The sequence below is a fragment of the Ictidomys tridecemlineatus genome, chromosome 6 (assembly GCF_052094955.1).
Source record: "Ictidomys tridecemlineatus isolate mIctTri1 chromosome 6, mIctTri1.hap1, whole genome shotgun sequence".
Classification (NCBI taxonomy): domain Eukaryota; kingdom Metazoa; phylum Chordata; class Mammalia; order Rodentia; family Sciuridae; genus Ictidomys; species Ictidomys tridecemlineatus.
Genome location: NC_135482.1, coordinates 14,119,043 through 14,139,236, shown reverse-complemented (window position 1 = coordinate 14,139,236; position 20,194 = coordinate 14,119,043). Strand labels below are relative to the sequence as shown.

The 20,194-nt window shown below is 41.8% G+C and overlaps 1 protein-coding gene across 5 annotated transcripts in view; it reads left to right on the top strand.

Moving 5' to 3' along the window:
- Positions 1 to 20,194, top strand: part of Rfx4 (regulatory factor X4) — a 161,675-nt gene that overhangs the window by 122,319 nt on the left and 19,162 nt on the right. For 4 of the 5 annotated variants that reach the window (XM_078052893.1, XM_078052894.1, XM_078052891.1 and 1 more), the window contains 5 exons: positions 89 to 233; positions 2,349 to 2,443; positions 2,808 to 2,925; positions 14,318 to 14,437; positions 14,758 to 14,919. In XM_078052893.1, coding sequence (XP_077909019.1) covers positions 89 to 233; positions 2,349 to 2,443; positions 2,808 to 2,925; positions 14,318 to 14,437; positions 14,758 to 14,919 — 640 coding nt within the window. The remainder of the gene's footprint in view (positions 1 to 88; positions 234 to 2,348; positions 2,444 to 2,807; positions 2,926 to 14,317; positions 14,438 to 14,757; positions 14,920 to 20,194) is intronic. The other variant, XM_078052892.1, reaches the window with a different exon arrangement.

The window sequence follows — 20,194 nt, the reverse complement described above, 5'->3', positions numbered from 1 at the left end:
GGTTCATTAAAGAGGCTTAAAAGGAAACAATGTTAGGTGTTTTAACCGAAAACCCACAAACTAATGAGTGGATTGGATTGGGTCACAGGCGTCTCGGACGGTGATCCACAGTGCAGACATCACGTTCCAAATGCTGGAGGACTGGAGGAACGTGGACCTGAACAGCATCACCAAGCAGACCCTCTACACCATGGAAGACTCCCGCGATGAGCACCGGAAACTCATCATCCAGTGTAAGGGGTTCCGCCAGGGCTCATTTCCTGCTGATTTTGCTTTTTAAAGAAAGACAGAGTATCTTGGTATTTATTTAAGTGGCATTCTGCCCCTTCATTCTTCCTGGGTCCCATCCTCCTTATTGTTCCCATCAGATGAGTTGACCCAGACAGAAGGGCCAGTTGACACGTGTCAACACAGCTGGTGCAGTTGGGCAGCACACAATGTCATGCAAAGGACCCCACATATGACCCCGGATGCCAGGCATACCTCCCTGGTGGTGACATAAACAATGAGGACTAGAGCTTACTGCCTGTCTCCGCATGTGTCAGTCTGGAGTCCACAGCTGCTTCAGGGGAGGGTCACATGAGTTGGTGCACCTATTGGCAGGAGAAACTTCCAGGCACATTAATGCTTGAGAAGGGGTGGACAGTGATTGACTTCTGCTAGCATACATTCATGTCCATGTGGACAGAGACTTCCAACTACAGACTGTGTGTGTGCTGTCCAAATACTACCCTGACCTGGTCAGGGTCTCTGCTTTGAGGAGAAAAGCCACAGGAGAGGGCCAGGGGACACCATCACCTCTGTCCTGCCCAGGGCATCCCCACAGCCTTTCAGGGTTCCTGGCCACCTCCCCCCTCTAGTGGTTCTTCCTTTGCCATGCACCTCGGGAGAAGGCAGCTTGAAGACAGGAAGGGGGAGATCAGGACTCCTTCCGGGGGGATTTTAGAAAGATTGATGCTGAGATCATGGGTGGAGTGGAGGGATGGCTAAAGCACCTTGCACCTTCTGTATGGTGCAAGTGACCTTGTTCAGGATGCTGCAGAGAAGCTGTCCCCATGAAGAGGGGCTATTCAGAGTTTCCCAGGCCCCTCTGAATTCCAAGATAAACCTTCTGTACTGTCATCTTGAGGGGCATATATCTCCAGTCCCCCAGTCTGAGCTTATGATGATGCTTATACAAAAAGTCCTCTAAGATGTTTGTTGGAGGACTCTTTCCCCTGAAGGTCTTTTCAAAGGCAAATAGAGCAGCTGGAATACTGGACCATGTGGACCCTCCCAAGGCTTCTTTCCTGGCCAAGCCCTATCTCAACTCAGGCTCCCATTTCTTCCTCTGCAGCTGCCCCCAGCCCACTCTTCCTCAGTTAAGAATTTTAGAGGTCATCACTGAAATAACGATGCAGTTTTTCGACTGTCTGGTGTGTGCCAAGTCCTGCATCAAATCCGCCATATGCTGGCTTCACTTAATCTGTCCATCAGCCCTGTGAGGAACACTCCCTTGTCACCCCCACTTTACAGATGAGAAGATGCAGCCCCAAAGAACTGGGGAGGCTTCCCAGAGTCATGTGGCAAAGTAGCAAAAGCTGGATGTGAAACCAGGCCTCATCTTGGCCTCACAACCAGAATTAATGGCAAATCAGAAGTTGAACAAATAATTCACAAATGCACTGCATCTTACCAAAAAGGACTGAGCTTTGTGATGTAGGGTCAGGAAGGGGAGATTGAGGAAACATACCAAGTTTGAAGGCCAACGGCTCAGTGCATGGGTGTCAGCCCCGAATCTCCCCACTAGACAGTTGGGGAGTCCCTGAACCAGAGTGAACTGGACCAACAGAGCAGCAGCCCCTCCGCCCATTCATTCAAGCCTGTTTTTATTGGCTAACAGCTGCTTAGCAGATAATGCACTAGATAATAAAGATAGCAGATGAAGAACTAGCAAGGAGACACTCACAGACCTGACTGTAACCCCACGTAATTAGTGATAGAATAAAGTGCCATGAAAGAACAGAGGCGGACTGATCAGTTTGGGGCAAGGGCCCCAGGCAGGGTTAAAGGCCCCCTTTGGGGCAAGGGCCCCAGGCAGGGTTAAAGGCCCCCTTAGTATAAAAGGTATAAAACAGCAGAGCATGTTGGGAACTGACAAATACATGAGATGGCCCCACCTCGCAGCATTCACAGGCATGGAAGATGAGCCGGGGAAGGTCGGTGGGGGCGCTGATGTCCTAATGCTGTGAATGCACTGCTAGGACTTGGAGTTTTACTTTGCCCATCCTGCACCCCCTGCTCCTTTGAGGTGCACCTCTATTTAAACACAACTGCAGGAGTTGTGTGGGGCTCTCCTTTGCTTACAGTGTACCAGGAGTTTGACCACCTGCTGGAGGAGCAGTCGCCCATCGAGTCCTACATCGAGTGGCTGGACACCATGGTGGACCGATGCGTTGTAAAGGTTGGTAAGCTGGAGCGGAAGGGGCAGCCTTGGGTCCTGCAGCACCTCACTTGTCTGTGTGAACAGCTGGCTAATACAGAGCCCCCAGTGAGCCACGGGCAGCTGTGAGTTCTTGGGTTCCAAGGGGAGACCTGGCCCTCAGCCCTAGGAGGTCGAAGCCCGACTCTGCATCTCCCATCCCTGATTCAGTCACGTCAGCCTCTCTGTGTGCACTGAGTATTGGCATAAGATTCAATTTTTAAGTGTATTTTTGCTGCAGAACATTGTTCCACCGTATTAAGACCCATGAGCCTCCCTGTCTTTTCAAATAGAAATAGATGAAAAGTCAAGATGATCACTGTTAACCCCATTCAATTCCTTGTAGGTGGCTGCCAAGAGACAAGGGTCCCTGAAGAAAGTGGCCCAGCAGTTCCTCTTGATGTGGTCCTGTTTTGGCACCAGGGTGATTCGGGACATGACCTTGCATAGCGCCCCCAGTTTTGGTAAGAACACCCCAGTCCTCCCCATTCCTTTTCTCTGAGCTGTATGTACTGAATCCACCTCTGTGAATTAGTTGGCTGCAGTCCTACTTGCTATTCTGAGGCCACAAGTTCCTCTGTTGGAAATAGGTCTATGTTGGGGGACCTAACATTGTTGGGACTTTCAGAGAAGAAAGATGACACTGCTTTCTGAAAATGAAGTGTCCAGTCTGAAAAGGAGAGGATCACACACAGAGTGTGACCTGAGTTTAAAGAGGAGTAAACAGTAATGACCGGGCACCCCCTTTATAAGATGTCCCGAGTGCCATCGTGCCACTTCCATGGAACTGTTTTGTAGAATTCCATAATTGCAGACTTCCCAGGTGGGCCCATGAAGAGGCCTCTAAGTTTAAACATTTGCAAGTAATCAATGGAAACTTTTTTTTAAATTGACTTTTTATTTTTAAAATGATTGACATTTTATTATGTTGATTGATATTTCTTTAAAAAGGTAAGGATAGTCTAATCCCCAGAAGAAGGCTTTTACATTCCTTTTACCATTTGTTTTACTGGCCCCCTGGGTTTTTTACTTCCTTACCCAAGTCCTTACCTACTGCTTTCTAGTATAACAAGCCTTGAAATCTCTGCCCAGTGGTCCTGTTTCTGCAGGCAGAAACCTAATCACCAAGTTAATGTGAATTTCTCTGCTACATAGTAGGACACAGTTTTCTACCTTTCATTGAAAAGAATGAAGTATGCATTGAGTCTGGGTCCTTAAAGTGGGGACTTGAAGGCATTCTGTGAACATTCGAAGTCCCAAAACACTTTGGTCTTCATTTTATAGGCATTTTGGTAAAGGACTATTGGTATAAATTTTCTGGGTAATTGCTTAAGTTCTCTATTAACTTTGCAAGTAGAGATGTGGTTTTATTTCTCATTATCTCCAATTAAGCTGGTCAGCTCCAGATTTTGCACTGGGTTTAATTTGACACTTTTCTATCTAGCTTTCTATGGTCTCTGTCACCATTTTCCAGTCATGCTATACAATGAAGTGACGACGAGGTGAAACACAGAGCACCATTTTTTCTAAACAGCCCTGTCCCTGAAAGACCATGTTTGCCCACTCAGAGAGGCATTTTGTTGCAGATTTCTTTAATCTTAGCACTGAAAGTTCTCTGAACCTTCCTGCAGCATGGCTACAGATGGAAATTCTCTTGGAGAGCTGAGTATGGAAATGCTCTGGTGACTGCTACCTGGGCAGTGCCATCAGGCATGGCATTTTGATGACTTCCAGTCAGCAGAGTTACTGTTAGCACATGTTACCTCTAGGTCTGGAAAAATCATTGGTGCATAACTGCTTTCACTTAAGTAAATGGTTGAAAACTATTTGAGATTTTTGTCGTTGGTTCAAAAAATCAAAAGATTCAACAGTGTCACGCGTAACACACATGTACACACCCACAAAGCAAGCATCCCTTTTTTGTTTTATTCCTTTAAATTTGCTGATTCATGAACTAAGTATAGCACTGACTCCTTTCCATTAGACAGGGAAAGCAGTTCCCTTTCTACTACCTCTTGCAATTCATTTGTTTTTATTAATAGTCAATGTGAAAAGGGAAGTTTGGACACTTAGGACAATTAGGGTTTATAAATAGGTTGAATTTATTACTGAGAAGTATGGTTCCTTAAAATGTGTTTATTTCTTTTTGAACCACATACTATTTTAGAATATGCTGGAAGCTCAGGCAAATGGCCAAAAAAAAAAAAATTAGAAAAGGAAAGAGATATTAACCCAATTTCACTTTTACAGTATTTTTCAACCTTGAATGAGTTGAAATAATACCTGCCTCCGAGTCCATTTAGCAAACGATCTGAAATGGTCCAGCTCATCTGACTCATTGTTGAGTTTTGCAGCTTGGGGTGACAGGCAAGTTGAAAGAATTTGCGGCAGACAAAAGCCCAGCTCCCCCTTTCTGCCTGTATATGTCAAAGACCCAGTTGGTGGCTGTGTTTGGGTCATGTGTTCCCTGTATGAAAACAGCTAATTAGGAAAAAGAGCCCTCTGTTCCCTGGCCCCCTCCCCCAGCCCAAGGGGCCAGCTCCATGTATCTCATAACTCCCACCCGGTCCTCAGGGCTGTGAATGGGTGGCAGCCCCACGGGCGGACCATTACAGTGATCGCAGGGGATACCGAAAGGATCCCGTGGGAGATTGGATCACCTCTTCCCAGAACAGCCCCTTTCAAAGGTAGTTGACTCCTGTCTTTTCCTTAATTCCTTTTCACTCTTTTCTCCCTAATTCCTTTCCACTGAAAGAGCTTATGCTGTGAACTAAAGTAACCAGATTTGTCCTTGCTGTAAGCAATGATTTCTAGCAAAATTAGACAGTAAAGATGGCAGGCAATGAACTTTCAGTCCTGATGGAGCTGAGCAGATTTATTTCAATAAAACACACCATGTTTTCAGTTGCCTGGTCTGATTCCAGCTCAGAGGCTACCTGGACCCCCGTCAGCACTGGGCCTTTCCCATTGCACTCTGGGTTTCTTTCACTGTTAGGAGCATCTGAAGGGCATTAAGCACTCCCGTGTAAAACAGTTTGAAAAGAGCCCCCGTGTGACAGCTGAGGGGGCAGGATTGCATGTCACTTCTGTGGTTCGTGTTTTTACATGTGTGTTTTCTGGACTAGCGTCAAATCTCACCCCCTGGGCGGGGTTGGGAGGCCCCATGGGTGTCTGTCGGGGAGCGGTTCCCAGACCCAGGGCCATGACCAGCTTCTAGACTGCTTCTCGACACTCCGATGTCTTCGCCTGTCTCTGTGTCAAGCAGAACCTGCTAAAAACTGCAGGATTCTGACACTCACAATGTCACTCAGGCCCTCTCCAAGCACAAGGAGGCAGGAATTGCCCTCTCTGTATGGAGGAGAGGACCTGGATGGACTGTGCAGGAAGCAGGCTGATTCAGCCTGAGCTGGGTCCCAGGCTCAAGTGGAGCTCCTTCTCCTACACCAGCTGCCTCTTCCCCTGGGGGTCGAATACCAATGACACCCACAACAAAGGCCTAGTGGACTGTACATTAGGCATTTCTCATTCGCTTCTTTTTTTTTTTTTTTTTTTTTTTAATATATTTATTTTATAGTTATCGGCGGACACAACATCTTTGTTTTGCATGTGGTGCTGAGGATCGAACCCGGGCCACACGCATGCCAGGCGAGCGCACTACCGCTTGAGCCACATCCCCAGCCCTCTCATTCGCTTCTAACTTAATACTGTGGGTCCCTATTAGTGCCCTCATGTGACAGATGAGGAAACCGAGGTGGAACTTGAAGGACTTCCCTAAGATTAGACACAGTAAGGAGACAAAGATGGGATAGTGATAATTATTATAACAAATATTAGCAAGCACACACTACATTTAATTCTCACTTTAACTTGGCAAGGCAGGTACAAATAGGTGCCTTTCTACAAAGGTGAAAAGAGCTTGGAGAAGTGTTTTGCCCAAGATCAAGGTGGCAAGTGGCAGAGTGGTATGTCAAATCAGGTCTGCCTGACCACAGTGCCCATGCTTATTCAGTTATCACAGTTACCCTGGGCTCCGATGCATGGCACAAAAGGGCTGTCACCAACACCGATGGTTTTAAATACGCTCTTGTATATGGGATAAAATTAAAAGAGGCTAAGAGAGAAAAGAACGTTGATTACAGTAATAACATTTGCCAGAGGACAATAGAATAATAAATGTTATTCAAGAGTAAGGGCGACTAGGGCTGGTGATAGAGCTCAGTTGGTAGAGTGCTTGCCTCACATCACAAGGCCCTGGGTTCAATCCCCAGCATCACAACTAAAAGATATACTCAGTTATATGAAGACTAAGGGAATCTGGCACCCACAGGTCTTCATTTACGAAAACAAAAACAAAAGATGCATTTCAGCAAAAAGAAGAAGCCACAGGTAACGTCTGCAATACAAGAAACCACAGTTTTCTGGTCATTGTTGCAGTCTACCTGGAAGGCTGATATAACCATTTTATTAATGGGGGTGACAAGGGAGCTTGGAGTTCCAGGAGCGACTGTCCCAAGGGTGGGGCTTCCTTGCTCTTATGATCCACTGTCTGACACAGTGTGACTTCTGCCACGTTATTGGTCCCAGCAGTCACAGGTCTACAAAGATCCAAGGGCAGCACAGACCCACTATTCTCAATGGGAAGGATGTAAAAGAATGTGAGGGCTCTGGGCTGGGGTGGTGGCTCAGTGGCAGAGCGCTTGCCTAGCATGTGTGAGGCACTGGCTTCGATTCTCAGCACCACAGATAAATAAAGAACATTAGCAACAACAACAACAAAAAAGCCAATTATGAAAAAAAAAAAAAGAATGTGAAGGCTCTGTTTTCAGAAGAGAGAAAAATTTAAATATATAAATAAATGAACTTTTTATTCTAATTTTAGAACTAATCTTTTAAAAGTGTGGGTTTTTTTTAAAGAGAGAGTGAGAGAGAATTTTTTTAATATTCATTTTTTTTTTTAGTTCTCGGCAGACACAACATCTTTGTTGGTATGTGGTGCTGAGGATCGAACCCAGGCCGCACACATGCCAGGCGAGCGCGCTACCACTTGAGCCACATCCCCAGCCCTTGAAAGTGTGTTTTAAAAAGATAAAACCAAGTTTGAGAAAAAATATAACATGGAGTTGTGGGAAGAGAATGTTCAAAAAATTGTTAAAGCATCTCTTATTTAGGAATACTAAATAACTTTAGAATTTGTTGGAAAATTTTATGGTTTTATTAAACATAATAAATGTGTAGGATATATGTTGATAAATTAAGGAATCATCACTAAAAGAATCACTTTAAAAATGGCAAGATTTAAAAAGATAAAATCATAGAAAATGAAAAATACAAAATAGTATAGTAAACATAAAGACTAAATGATAAAGTAAATGAAAAATCTCTTCCTTTGAGAAACATCAGGTAAATATATATATAATTTGTTCTTTTTAGTTATACATGACAGTAGAATGTATTTGACATATCATCCATATGTACAGGGAATATAACTTCTCATTGTTATGGTTGTACATGATGTGAAGTTACATTGGTTATGTATTCATATATGAACCTAGGAAAGTTATGTCCAGTTCATTTTACTATCTTTCCTATTCCCATCCTTCCTCCCTTCCCTTCATTTCCCTTTGTCTAGTTCAATGAACTTCTATTCTTCCTTCTGCCTTCCCTTATTGTGTGTTAGTATCCACATATCAGAACATTCAGCCTTTGTTTTTTGGGGATTGGCTTATTTCACTTAGCATGATCTTCTCCATTTACTGGCAAATGCCATTATTTCATTCTTCTTTAAGGCTGAGTAATATTCCATTTTGTATATATAACACATTTTCTTTATCCATTTATCTATTGAAGGGCATCTAGGTTGGCCCCATAGCTTTACTATTGTGAATTAAACTGCTATAAAACATTAATGTGCCTGCATCACTATAGTATACTGACTATAAGTTCTTTGGGTATAAGCCAAGGAGTAGGATAACTGGGTCAAATGGTGGTTCCATTCCAAGTTTTCGGAGGAATCTCCGTACTGCTTTCCAGAGTGGTTGCACCAATTTGCAGTCCCACCAGCAATGTATGAGTGTACCCATTTCCCTACATCCTCGTCAACATTTATTGTTACTCATATTATTGATAAATGTCATTCTGACTGGTGTCAGTGTAGTTTTAATTTTCATTTCTCTAATTGGTAGAGATGTTGAACATTTTTTCCAAACATTTGTTGACTGATGGTATTTCTTCTGTGAAGTGTCTGCCAAGTTCCTTTGCCCATTTATTGATAGGGTTGTTGTTATTATTATTGGTGTTAAATTTTTTGAGTTCTTTATACATCCTGGAGATTCATGCTCTATCTGAGGTCCAGGTGGCAAAGATTTTCTCCCATTCCATAGGCTCTCTGTTCAGGTTCTTGATTGTTTCCTTTGCAGTGAAGAAGTTTTTTAGTTTGATACCATCACATTTATTGATTCTTGATTTTACTTCCTGTGCTTTAGGGATCTTGTTAAGGAAGTCAGTTCCTAAGCCAACATGCTGGTGATTTGGGGGCCTTCTTTTTCTTCTAGTGGGCACAGGGTCTCTGGTCTAAAGCCTAGGTCCTTGATCCACTTTGAGTTGAGTTTTGTGCAGAGTAAGAGATAAGGATTTAATTTCATTTTGCTGCATATGGATTTCCAGTTTTCCCAGCATCATTTCTCTCCAATGCATGTTTATGGCACCTTTGTCTAGTATAAGATAACTGTATTTATGTGGATTTGTTTCTGTGTCTTCTATTCTGTACCATTGGTCTACATGTCTGTTTTGGTGCCCATACCATGCTGTTTTTGTTACTGTTGCTCTGTAATATAGTCTGGTATTGTGATGCCACCTGCTTCACTCTTCTTGGTGAGGATTGCTTTGAATTTCATGACTGCTTTTTCTATTTCTATGAAGAACATCATTGGAAATTTAATAAAAATTGCATTAAATCTGTATAGTGGCCATTATGACAATATTTATTCAGGCAAATATAATTTTATAGGCAAGTTTTACTAAACTTACAAGAAGCATATAATTCTCAGCACATGAAAATAAACATGAAGACATGAAAATTAGTATTTAAGAAAATAAAAATTAAAATAAGAAGCACAGTAAAACTAATTTAATGAAGTTAATCCCAATTTCAAAATCTGGCAAGAACAGTAGAGGAGCCTGGTGTAGTGGCACATGCCTATAATCCCAGTGGCCCAAAAAAGTGAGGCAGGAGGATTGCAGGTTCAAAGCCAGCCTCAGCAACTTAGTGAGAGACCCTACGCAATGTAATTAGACTCTGTCTCAAAATAAAACATTAAAAAAGGGCCGGGGGGGGGGGTGAGGGGGTGGCTGTGGGGGGGTGGGGGTGGCGGGGGCTGGGGCTCAGTGGTAGCGCACTGTCTGGCATGTGTGAGACACTGGGTTCAATCTTCAGCACCACTTAAAAAATAAATAAATAAAGGTGTTGTGTCTACAACTAAAAGAATATATATTTTAAAAAGGGCCCAGGATTTGCCTGTATGGTTATGCACCTCTGGTACCAAAAAAACAAAGCAACACCCGCCCCCCCCCCCCCCCCCCCGCAAAAAAAGAGGAAATTAAAGATGAAAAAGTTCTGGTGAAAATACTAGCAGATCTAATTCAGTAGCAGTTTTTTTTTTTTTAAATCATGATTAATTAGGACTGTGCCAAAAATTCAAGTATGATTCAAAGTCTGAAAAATGACTAATTAACTTACTATATTAATAGATTAAAAGAGAAAAATCATACCATCATCTCTAGGGATACAGAGAAAAACACTTAATGCCATTCAGCTCTCGAGTATGGTTTTTGAGAAGGGGATTTGTTTAACATAAAAAATTATCTAAAAATCTGCAACAAACATTATATTAAATGGTGACATTTTAGAAGTTTCCCCTTTAAGACATGAAAATACAGGAGTGACTTCTGTTACTAATAAATACATGCTGGAGGTCCTAGTCACTGCAATAAGAAATGGAAGGAAAACACCAAATTGTCTTTATAGCTGTCATGATTGCAGACAAAGAAAAGAGAAACCACAAATTAATAGAGCAAATAAGAATTCAGCCAGGTTATAGATTCAGTAACTGAATAATACTAATTTGAATTACAAATATATATAAAATATGTATTTGTGTATATAAGTGTGTGTGTGTGTATGCCATGAATAATAGAAATTGAAATTCAAAACTACCTAGAAATAATTCTAAGAAATTATTTTAAGATCTTCAAGGACAGATTTTTAAAAGTTATCAAAATATACCATGCTCATGTTTGGAAAGACTCAACTTCAAAAGATGTTAACTCTCTTCAAATTAATACATAAATTCAATGAAATTCCAGCCCAAATCTTTCTTCGATTTTGATAATCTGATCTTAAAGTTCCTTTGGAAAAGTATAAGGCCCAGAACATAAAGATAATGTGAAGGTAAGGAAGAGCAAGGGACAAGGATTCACTTCTCAGACTCAGGTTTATCATAAAGACAGTGTGGCGTTCTGACCATGTCAGACAAAGAGGGAAGAAATAGAACAGAGGCCAAGACAGACTGACATGAAGCTGGCCTTCATCAGCTCCTATAACTAGGTATTAAAATCAGTGGAGAAATGTTCTGAAAGAAGAACTTTAGAGTAAATAAAATAAATTTAATTCCCTTCCCTACAACTTCTGAAAAGAAACATCTAAATGAAAAACAAAAACAACAACAACAAAATCAGTTCTTAAACTTCTTGGAAGAAAACATGAAGTGATATCTTTATGATCTTGGAAAAGGACAAGCACAAAGGAAAATATTGCCAAAATTGACACATTTGGATTTTAAACTTCTGTTTAACAAGTAGACCATAAGCAAAGTGAAACATAAAAGCCACAGAGACGGAGAAGATATTTTGCAATGCCTGTAACTATCATACAATGTATAATAAACCTCTTTAGATTTTTTAAGACAAATACCCAGCATTTGTCTGATAGTTATACACTAGTAGAAAAATAAGCAAAGAATATGAATAAACAATCCACAAAAGAGTAAATTCAAATGGACAGTGATCATACGAAAAGATGTGCAACTTTGTAGTAATTAGGATGATAAAAATTATAATGACAGTATCTCATACCATTCGGACTGGCAAATGCTAAATTTCACACAGCCCCGTAACATCATGCAACATTTTGGTGAGCAAGAGACATGATCACATAAGACTGAAGTTGGAAGGGCTGTTGGACCATCTATTCCACTTCAGTCCCAGACACCAGGACAGGTAGACAAATATTAATTGCATCCAGTTTTCAATGGTGAGAAATTGACAACAGAAGAATAGATAAATTGTGGTGTATCCAAACAGTGGCCATTAAAATAGACCTATGCATGTATTATACCATTTACATTGGATTTGCAAACAGAAAACAATATTACATGTACAGATACATACATACATATATACATACATGTAGCAAGAACATAAAATGCATGTGAACAATAAATCAAGGTAGTGATTACTCGGATAATAATGAGGGGACAGAGGGATTCATGAAGAGAATGCAGGGAGCTTTATCTTCAACTAAAAAAATGGATTCAAATGTGATAAAATGTTAAGATGATATACAGGCAGGTGATAAGTATATTGCCGTTCATTTTTAAAACTTAGGGTTTTCTGTGTTTGAAGCTTTTTCATAGGGAAAAAGAAAATGCAATCAGATTACCATATCACAACAACAAAAATCTCTTTTGTGTCTATTCTAATATCTTTTTCATATCAGGCTTGCTTGAGCCTCTACCACAAACCTGGCACTGTTCTGGGTGCTGGGCACAGAACTTTCAGTGGGAAGGACATAAAAATCCCTGTATTATGGAGTCTAGGGGAGGGAGGCACATCATAAAGATAAATGAGTTAAATATATAGTATAATAGATGATGGTAAGTGTTACAGATAGATGAAGCAGGGGGTGTTAGCTGCAATGTATTTTCTCTCATTAATCTTTATCTCCATTTTTATTTTCCTGTATTCTGTTTGCTCTGTTCCTGAACTGTTTATTGCCCAACAACCTTAATGATGGATTTCTGCTTACTAAGACCACAGTAGCCTTTGTGAAGTCAGAGACTGAGCTTCATGCATTCTTTGTATTCAGCATACAGCACAATAGCAGGCAGGTGGCAGTAGCTTTACAAACTCTTGTTGTTCAAAGATGATTGAAAATTAACAGACCGATTGGGTAACAGATCGGTGCCATTAAGGAAGAGAGCTGAAGCCCAGATCAACAATTCCCCCCAGGTACTGGCCTCCAAGCCCAGCTCTGGTGTTCCTAAGTGTGGCTTTAGGCCTGTTCCTTTGTCTTATCAGATCTTGTTGTTTCCTGACCCATAAAACCAGAAGTTTGTAGGAGATGCTTTCCAAGGTTCTAAAATTGTTCTACAATTATTAGCCTAAAACCATTTTGACCATCCAGTGTTTTCCATCCTAATTCATTAATTTGTAGTTGTTTCTTTCTATCCATGTCAACTCGGCTCAACATCCCAGCAAATGATTTCTTTATATGGACACCTTTTCCTTTTAAGTATTTAATGCTATCTTTTGACTTATTTGACTCTAAATCTATGAAACAAATCAGTCATTTCGTGGTTCCCAATAGATACCACTTACTAAGATCTGATATATGTACTTTTCCTCATTCTGGCACTTTTGCAATGTAGGTTTTATTGTCCTGCTTTTAGAGAGCATCACATTGCATAATGTTTGAAAAGCAACTTCAGGAGCTGTCAGACTTGGGTTCAAGTCCTGGTCCTTCCATTTAATAACTGTGTGACCTTGAACAGTGACTTTACCTCTCTGTCTCAATTTCCTCCTTTTTAACAGTATTATCTCCCATGGTTATGATGAGTATCACATGCATTATCTACAGTGGTTCCCATGGTGGTTGCCACAAAGCAAAAAGTCAATAAATATCTGATTTTGTTTTTAACATTCAAAAGGACTGAGGGGAGTAACTTGAAAAAAAGGAATAAAAATGCCCTCCATGACAATTAAGAGACAAGGAGGACCAAAGGGGAGTAATGGGGAAGGGGAAGTGATCAAAATCTGTTATATGCATGTATGAATGTGTCACAATGAAAACTACTATTCTATATAATAAATATGCACTAATTTTAAAAAAGCCCTCCTTCCAGGAGAGTTGTAGAAATGAAACCAGAGAGTATAAGACTTTAAGCATAGAAACCAGCACACAGGAAAATCTTTAAAAATGACTGCTCACATTCCCTTTTATGAAATAATCTACCCTACATTGAAAGTGAAGAGGACTGCTTGAAAATAACAAATCTTTTCAATCAGATGCCTTTTCTAAGTCCCGTGTACTAAATGAAGTCTCAGAAACACTTAGGGAAAGAATTTAGTTGTCACAAATTTGGAATTTCAATTCTGCTCCCAGAATTATGTTGGGTACGTTAGCAGAAACCAGTGAACTAGAAGGTAAAGTCCCTGCCGTGAACATACTTACAAGCCAAGTAGGAAATAAAATATCCTTCAGGAAGGCAGAAAAATGAATGCCCCTATGTCAATAAGCTGCAGAGGGTGAGGGGAGGCCGGCGGGTAGGTGGGAACTCAGAAGCATGAGGAAAGATGGCCCAGGGGCTGTCATTTTTTAATGGTGGCCTACTAACAGAGAGGGGGATTCATGAAATTGGGAGCACAATTGGGACTGACCACCTGACCCTAGGGAGATCATAATGGAGTACAGCAATGAGATTCCCGAACACCCCGAGAACGTGGGAGTGTGCGATGTCCACCAGGTGGAGGGGACACGTGAGGTGACATGACTTCCTTCTCTGTTGGACCTTTTCTCACCAGGGTCTTTTCACCTCATCCACCTGATGTTTGATGACTACGTGCTTTACCTGTTGGAATCTCTGCACTGTCAGGAGCGGGCCAACGAGCTCATGCGAGCCATGAAGGGGGAAGGAAGCACTGGTAAGCCCGCACTTCGCTGGGGACTGACCACCTGGCAGTGGGAAGGGCCTCCCTCCTTCTGGGCTGCATTTCTTTATCCCCAAGAATTTAGTTATGGTGAGTGGGTGGGTCAAGAGCCATGGAACCAGTCATGAGCAGGCCTGCGTGTCTGTGGGAAGCACCTTCAATGCCATGACAGGGACTGGGAGTCACCAAGGGTTTTAAGCAGGAAAGTGACTGTTGCCACACAGATTAGGAGGTGTGTTTGATTTTTTAAAGTCCCTTGGAGACAACCGGCCTTGACATTGGGCTCTAAGAACTCGCTTTTTCTCTACTCGCAGCAGAAGTCCGGGAGGAGATCATCTTGACGGAGGCTGCCCCACCAACCCCTTCACCAGTGCCCTCGTTTTCTCCAGCAAAGTCTGCCACATCCGTGGAGGTGCCACCTGCCTCCTCCCCCGTCAGCCACCCCTCCCCAGAGTACACTGGCCTCAGCACTACAGGTAATGCAAAGTCTGGGGGTCGGGGAGTGGGTGCGGAAAGCAAGAGCTTTCTGGAAAAACATTCATCCCTAAACTATGGAAGACAGGGCTAAAACGAAGGGCCCTTCCTGGATTTGTGGGTGACTTGCATGTACCGATTTCCTCACTGGTGTGTCTTCCACATGCTGCTGTTTTCAAGTTGGCAGATTAAGCACCTGATAAAATCTCCACTGCCCGCCGAGTGAAGCCACTGAGATTATTAAAGTGATATATAAGATAAATTAATACACAGCCATTCTTGAAAATAAAGTCCCTTTTTTTCCCCATCCACCTTGCTGAGAAGCTCCTCTCTGCTTTCTGGTTCATACCACAGAGCAGTCAGGAAAGCAACCTCCTCTATTCTGCCATCTTGAAAAAAAGGGCCATTCTTTGAAAACAAGAAAGGAAACTCTCTGTGAACCCCAAACTGAGAAATATCTCTGGAAAAGGGGACAAACGGGAAGCCATATTCTAAGCCATGGCAAACAGAAGCGAGGCAGGAGCTGTGAACAGAGCTGGTCACGAGCCAAACTGAGGCTGCCCTCCACATGACTGTGAGGCTGATGCCACTCACAACCCAGAACCACCCAAGTCTGAATGCATACTCCAAAGAATTGAGAGCAGAGACCCAAACAAATATTTGGGTATCTATGCTCCTAATAGCATTATTTACAACAGCCCAAAGGTAGAAAAGGATCCAAGTGTCCACGGAAGGATGAATAAATAAAATGTGGTTAGATACATACAATGAAATATTATTCAGTCTTCAACAGGAATGACGTTCTGATGTATGCTGCAACATGGGTGAACCTTGACACAACAGAACAAATGTCATGCAATTCCACCCAATAAGGACCCTAGAATGCTCAAATTCATAGAGAGTGTAGAATGGTGGTCATCAAGGGCTGGAGGCAGAGGAAATGGAGCCCGAGTTTAAGTTTGAGAAGATGAACAGTTCTGGAGATGGATGGTGGCGTTGATTGCGCAACACAGCAAATGTACTCACTGCCACCAGACTAGACACTTCAAAATGGCTAAAACGGTGGATTTTATGATATGTGGTTTTTACCACAATAAAAATATCACCAAAATATCGATGAAGGCCCAGTTCCATGAAAGAGGAATAACAAACTAAGAAAAAGGAGAATTTTTTGCAAAAAAAAGAAGTTAACAGGACAATTTGAAAAGAACTGTTAGGATGAGAGCTAAAGGAGGAAATCGTACCCATGAGCGTCAAGTAGGGATCTTGACAAAGAAATGCACAATTGTGGAAGTAAAAATTTCATCAGGTAGGCTGAACAGAAAACTAGATCTACTGAAAGAGAATTACTGAGCTGAAACACAGCTGAGGAGTTCTCTGATCATGTGACACAAAGAAACGAGAAGGATAAAAGCTATGCTAAGAGAAAGAGCTAATTGATCCATAAATTTCAATGTTCATTTAATAAGTATTCCAGAGAACGAATAGAAAGTGGAGAAATAATGGCTAACAGTTTTACAGAATGGAAAGAGACAAGATTGAAAGCTTTTCATGAACATTGTACTGAAAAAAGAGGGAGAGAGAGGGATAGAGAAAGAGAAAGAAAGAAAACCCTGTAAAGTCACTGAAGAAAATCACAGATAAAGACATCTTATCCGCTCCCCAAAAGAAAAATGGATGACCTCCAAAGGACAGAGAATCAGAATGGTGTCAGACTTCTCATCAGCAACATTAGATTTGATATCTGAAACAGTATTTTTAAAGTACAGAGAAAAAAAATGCATTGCAAACCTTGAATCCTGAGTTCTGTACATTATATACATATAATGTACATATATGTGTCCATGTGTTTATAGAGGTATTTTTCCCTTCAGGACTATTTTATGTGCCAAGTTGCCAAGTTCTATGCTGGGTGTTATAGGAAATATTTATATTAATATGCCAAGGCCTTGCTACCAGGAGTTAACAGAGGGATAAGAGAAGTATAGAAATAACAATAATAGAAGAAATAATGTTGCATGTGCAATAAGTGAGGTATAAACTAATGCTATAGTGTTCCTAAGGAAGAAGAGATTTCATTTGTTTGGAGGTATCAAGAGAGATCTCTCCAAGGCTCTTTGTGGAGTGGAGGGTTTGGTAGGGCTGTGATAATTATTAATTCATTATTTTTTCATTCAGTCCTGCTCAATTATCCTCCCATGACCCAGGTACCAAATCTGGGAGTCCGCTTCAAATCTTTGTTCTTGTTCAACTTCTGTGTTAGGATAAACTAAGGTGCTATAAACAAGTAGAGCCAAACATGTTAATGCAACAGAAATCTATGTCATGTTTGAAAACGATACAGGCAGGATATGATGTCATAGTGGAGAATCTCTTTTCATGCAATCATTTAGAAGCAAACATTTCCTCATTAAACTCTGCCATACCCTAGAGCAAGTTCTCAAAGTGTGGTCTCCCTGAAACTGCTTTAAAAAGCTTGTTAGGAGGTCCCAGCAGACCAATTGACTGTGACACTCTAGGGTGGGGGCCCAGCAATCTTGTTCAACAAACTTGTAACTGTTCCGATGTTCACCAGTTTGAGGACCACTGCCTTCAGTCTGTGCCAAGTTTGTAACTGGCAGACAGAGATAAAGAGGGTACAGAGGAGGAAAAGCCACTCTCTGGACGTCTGAGATGGCCTGCCACACTTCCACTCAGTCTGTCAGCAGGGACTCAGTCACATGGTCTCCTGGAACTGAGGAGAGGATAGGAAACGCAGGATAGTGGGTAGCCAGGTAGCGAAGGTGAACAGATTGGGGGCGACTGCTGGCACTCTCCCCCACACCCCCCATGTCCCCTTGCCCTAGTACACGCCTGGACGGATCCATTCTTTCCTATCCCATTCACGCCCCCTGGTTCTGACTCACCGCTTCTCGGCTCCCATACTGCCCACTAGGTTCATTTTGGTGAGAAGCTCCTGCCTCATCTAAGTGCCGGGGCAAAGAACCGGCAGCTCCATGCAAAAGCTCTCCATCTGCAACTCTGCTCACACTGTTCCTCCTTCCAGGGCCACCCCCTTCCATCATCTGCCCGACCCATCCCTTGGTTCTCCTTTGACTTTTTCTTACCCCCAAGTTAGAATCTTCTTCCAGATCCCACAGCATGGGTCTAGTCATATCCTAGTTCTGCTTAGAACAGGGCTGTTTTCAGAATAAACTGGGAAATACATTTTGGGGGGGAGGGACCAAAAGAACAGGATCAGATTGCTCCTCTCGGGATGCTCTCTTTTGTCATTCATTCTTTCACCCACTCACATCCATCCATTTATCCAAAAATATTTCTCAAGTGGCTTGTTTTTTTTTTATTTATTTATTTATTTTTTTTTTTTTGGTACCAGGGACTAAACCCAGGGGCACTTAACCACTAAGCCACATCCCCACTCCTTTTTTTTTATTTTTTACTTTGAGACAAGGTCTTGCTAAATTGCTTAGGCCTGGCTAAGTTGTTGAGGTTGGCCTTGAACTTGCTAACCTCCTGCCTCAGCCTCCTGGGTCACCAAGATTACAGGCATATGCCACCCACACCTGGCTCAAGTAGCTTCTAAACCCTTCTAGATAGATGGTTGTGTGACAATGAACAGTTTGACTATGGTTCAGCTCCTTGGGAGTTGATATTTAGAGGTAAATGTTCTGATGAGCAAATGGGCAAGATAGTGTGATCAGTGCTAAATTGAGAGAAGGAACAGGGAAGAGGGGCATCTCCCACATGTATTTGGAGGGACTGGGAAGGCTGGAGAATGGGGAGAAGCCATTCTAGGCACAAGAAGCAACTGATATAAAGTCCTGAAGGGATGGGAAATCATATTATTTTCTGGGAACTTTGAGTATATGTATCCCTGGATTAATTCCTTCCCCCAAATGAAGTAATCTGTCCAGAAGTGTACTACTCAGAGAGGGGATGGGCAGAAACTTAAGAGCCTACAAGGTGTGCTCTCTTTTATACTTTTCCAGGGGCAAAAACTTGCCAACTAACTCAGTGGCCCTGTCTCAGCCACTACTAAGGCAGCTGGACTCTTCAAAGCATTGACAAGTCGGGTTGTCAATAAGTGGCATTAAGTCAAGGTTTGATTTCACTTTGGGTAGACAGCTACAGAGGGTCCTCCTCTTTGGAGAAATGTAGATTTAAGCACCGCCATATTTGTTTACATAGATGTACCTGAAATCACATTTTGATTTCTACTCCAGCTTCATAGTGGGTAGTTTTCTAACTCAGAGAAATTGTAGAGAAAAGAACAACTTTGTTCACTGAGCACAAAATGCTGTTTGCAGCTCTTTGGTCACTCAGGTGTTTTTTATGAGTGGATAATTGTCCTACGTCAGGAGGAGCAAGGGCAGTGGGAGCAGCCAGGAGCAGTTTCTGAATAGTCCTGCCCACATGTCCCTGCTGCCACCAGGGAGACACACATGTCTGTCAGTGATGACATGCTTACTTCTGAAATAAACAGGGAAATTATGCAAATAAAACAGTTCTGCATTATGAAGCTGAAATAATTTGAGTGAAATGGTTTCTCACAGTGTGTCAGCTTATCAAACAAGGGGACGCTCAGGACATGAGAGGAAGGGGAAGAGTGTGCAGGAAAGATTTCTATAAGCTAGCTCCTCATAATTCCCATCCGGCTAGTGAGTCTGCCTCGCTCTCTTCATAGCAATTTGGAGGCCTAAAGTGTGGCAGGTGTGATAATAGTCAAGGCCACAGGAATATCACAAATGTGTTCAGAGATTTTTGTGCAATGTGTTCAAGAGTCATAAAAGTAGCCTCTTAGAAATACAAATGTGAAACAGGTTCTCTTCAGATGACTGTAAGCTTTGAAGATTCTGGCACATTCCAGCTTTGTTCTCAGATATCTCCGGGGGGCATTAAAATGTCATCCTATATAAAACTATGCATAATATTTTTCTCAAATACCACTTTTTGAAATACTCCATTGCTAAATTAGACTGGACCTTGGCAGGCAAGGGGTCACAGTCTTAGAGGAAACATAATTTCCTAAGAGCATATATGGTTTTATGGGCTTATAATAAAGCACAAATTATTTATTCATGACGTACACCTAAAATTAAGAAACTTATTATGGTAGGCTTCTTAAACTTGAGGACTTTCACTGAACAGCATTGCAAATTAGAAAATAATTATGTAAATCCTATAAAATGGATTTGCCATTTTTTTCCTAAAGTTAACTCAGCACATGGTTTTCACACCCAGTTAATTTTTATTTGTTTTTAAATCATTGCTTGATTT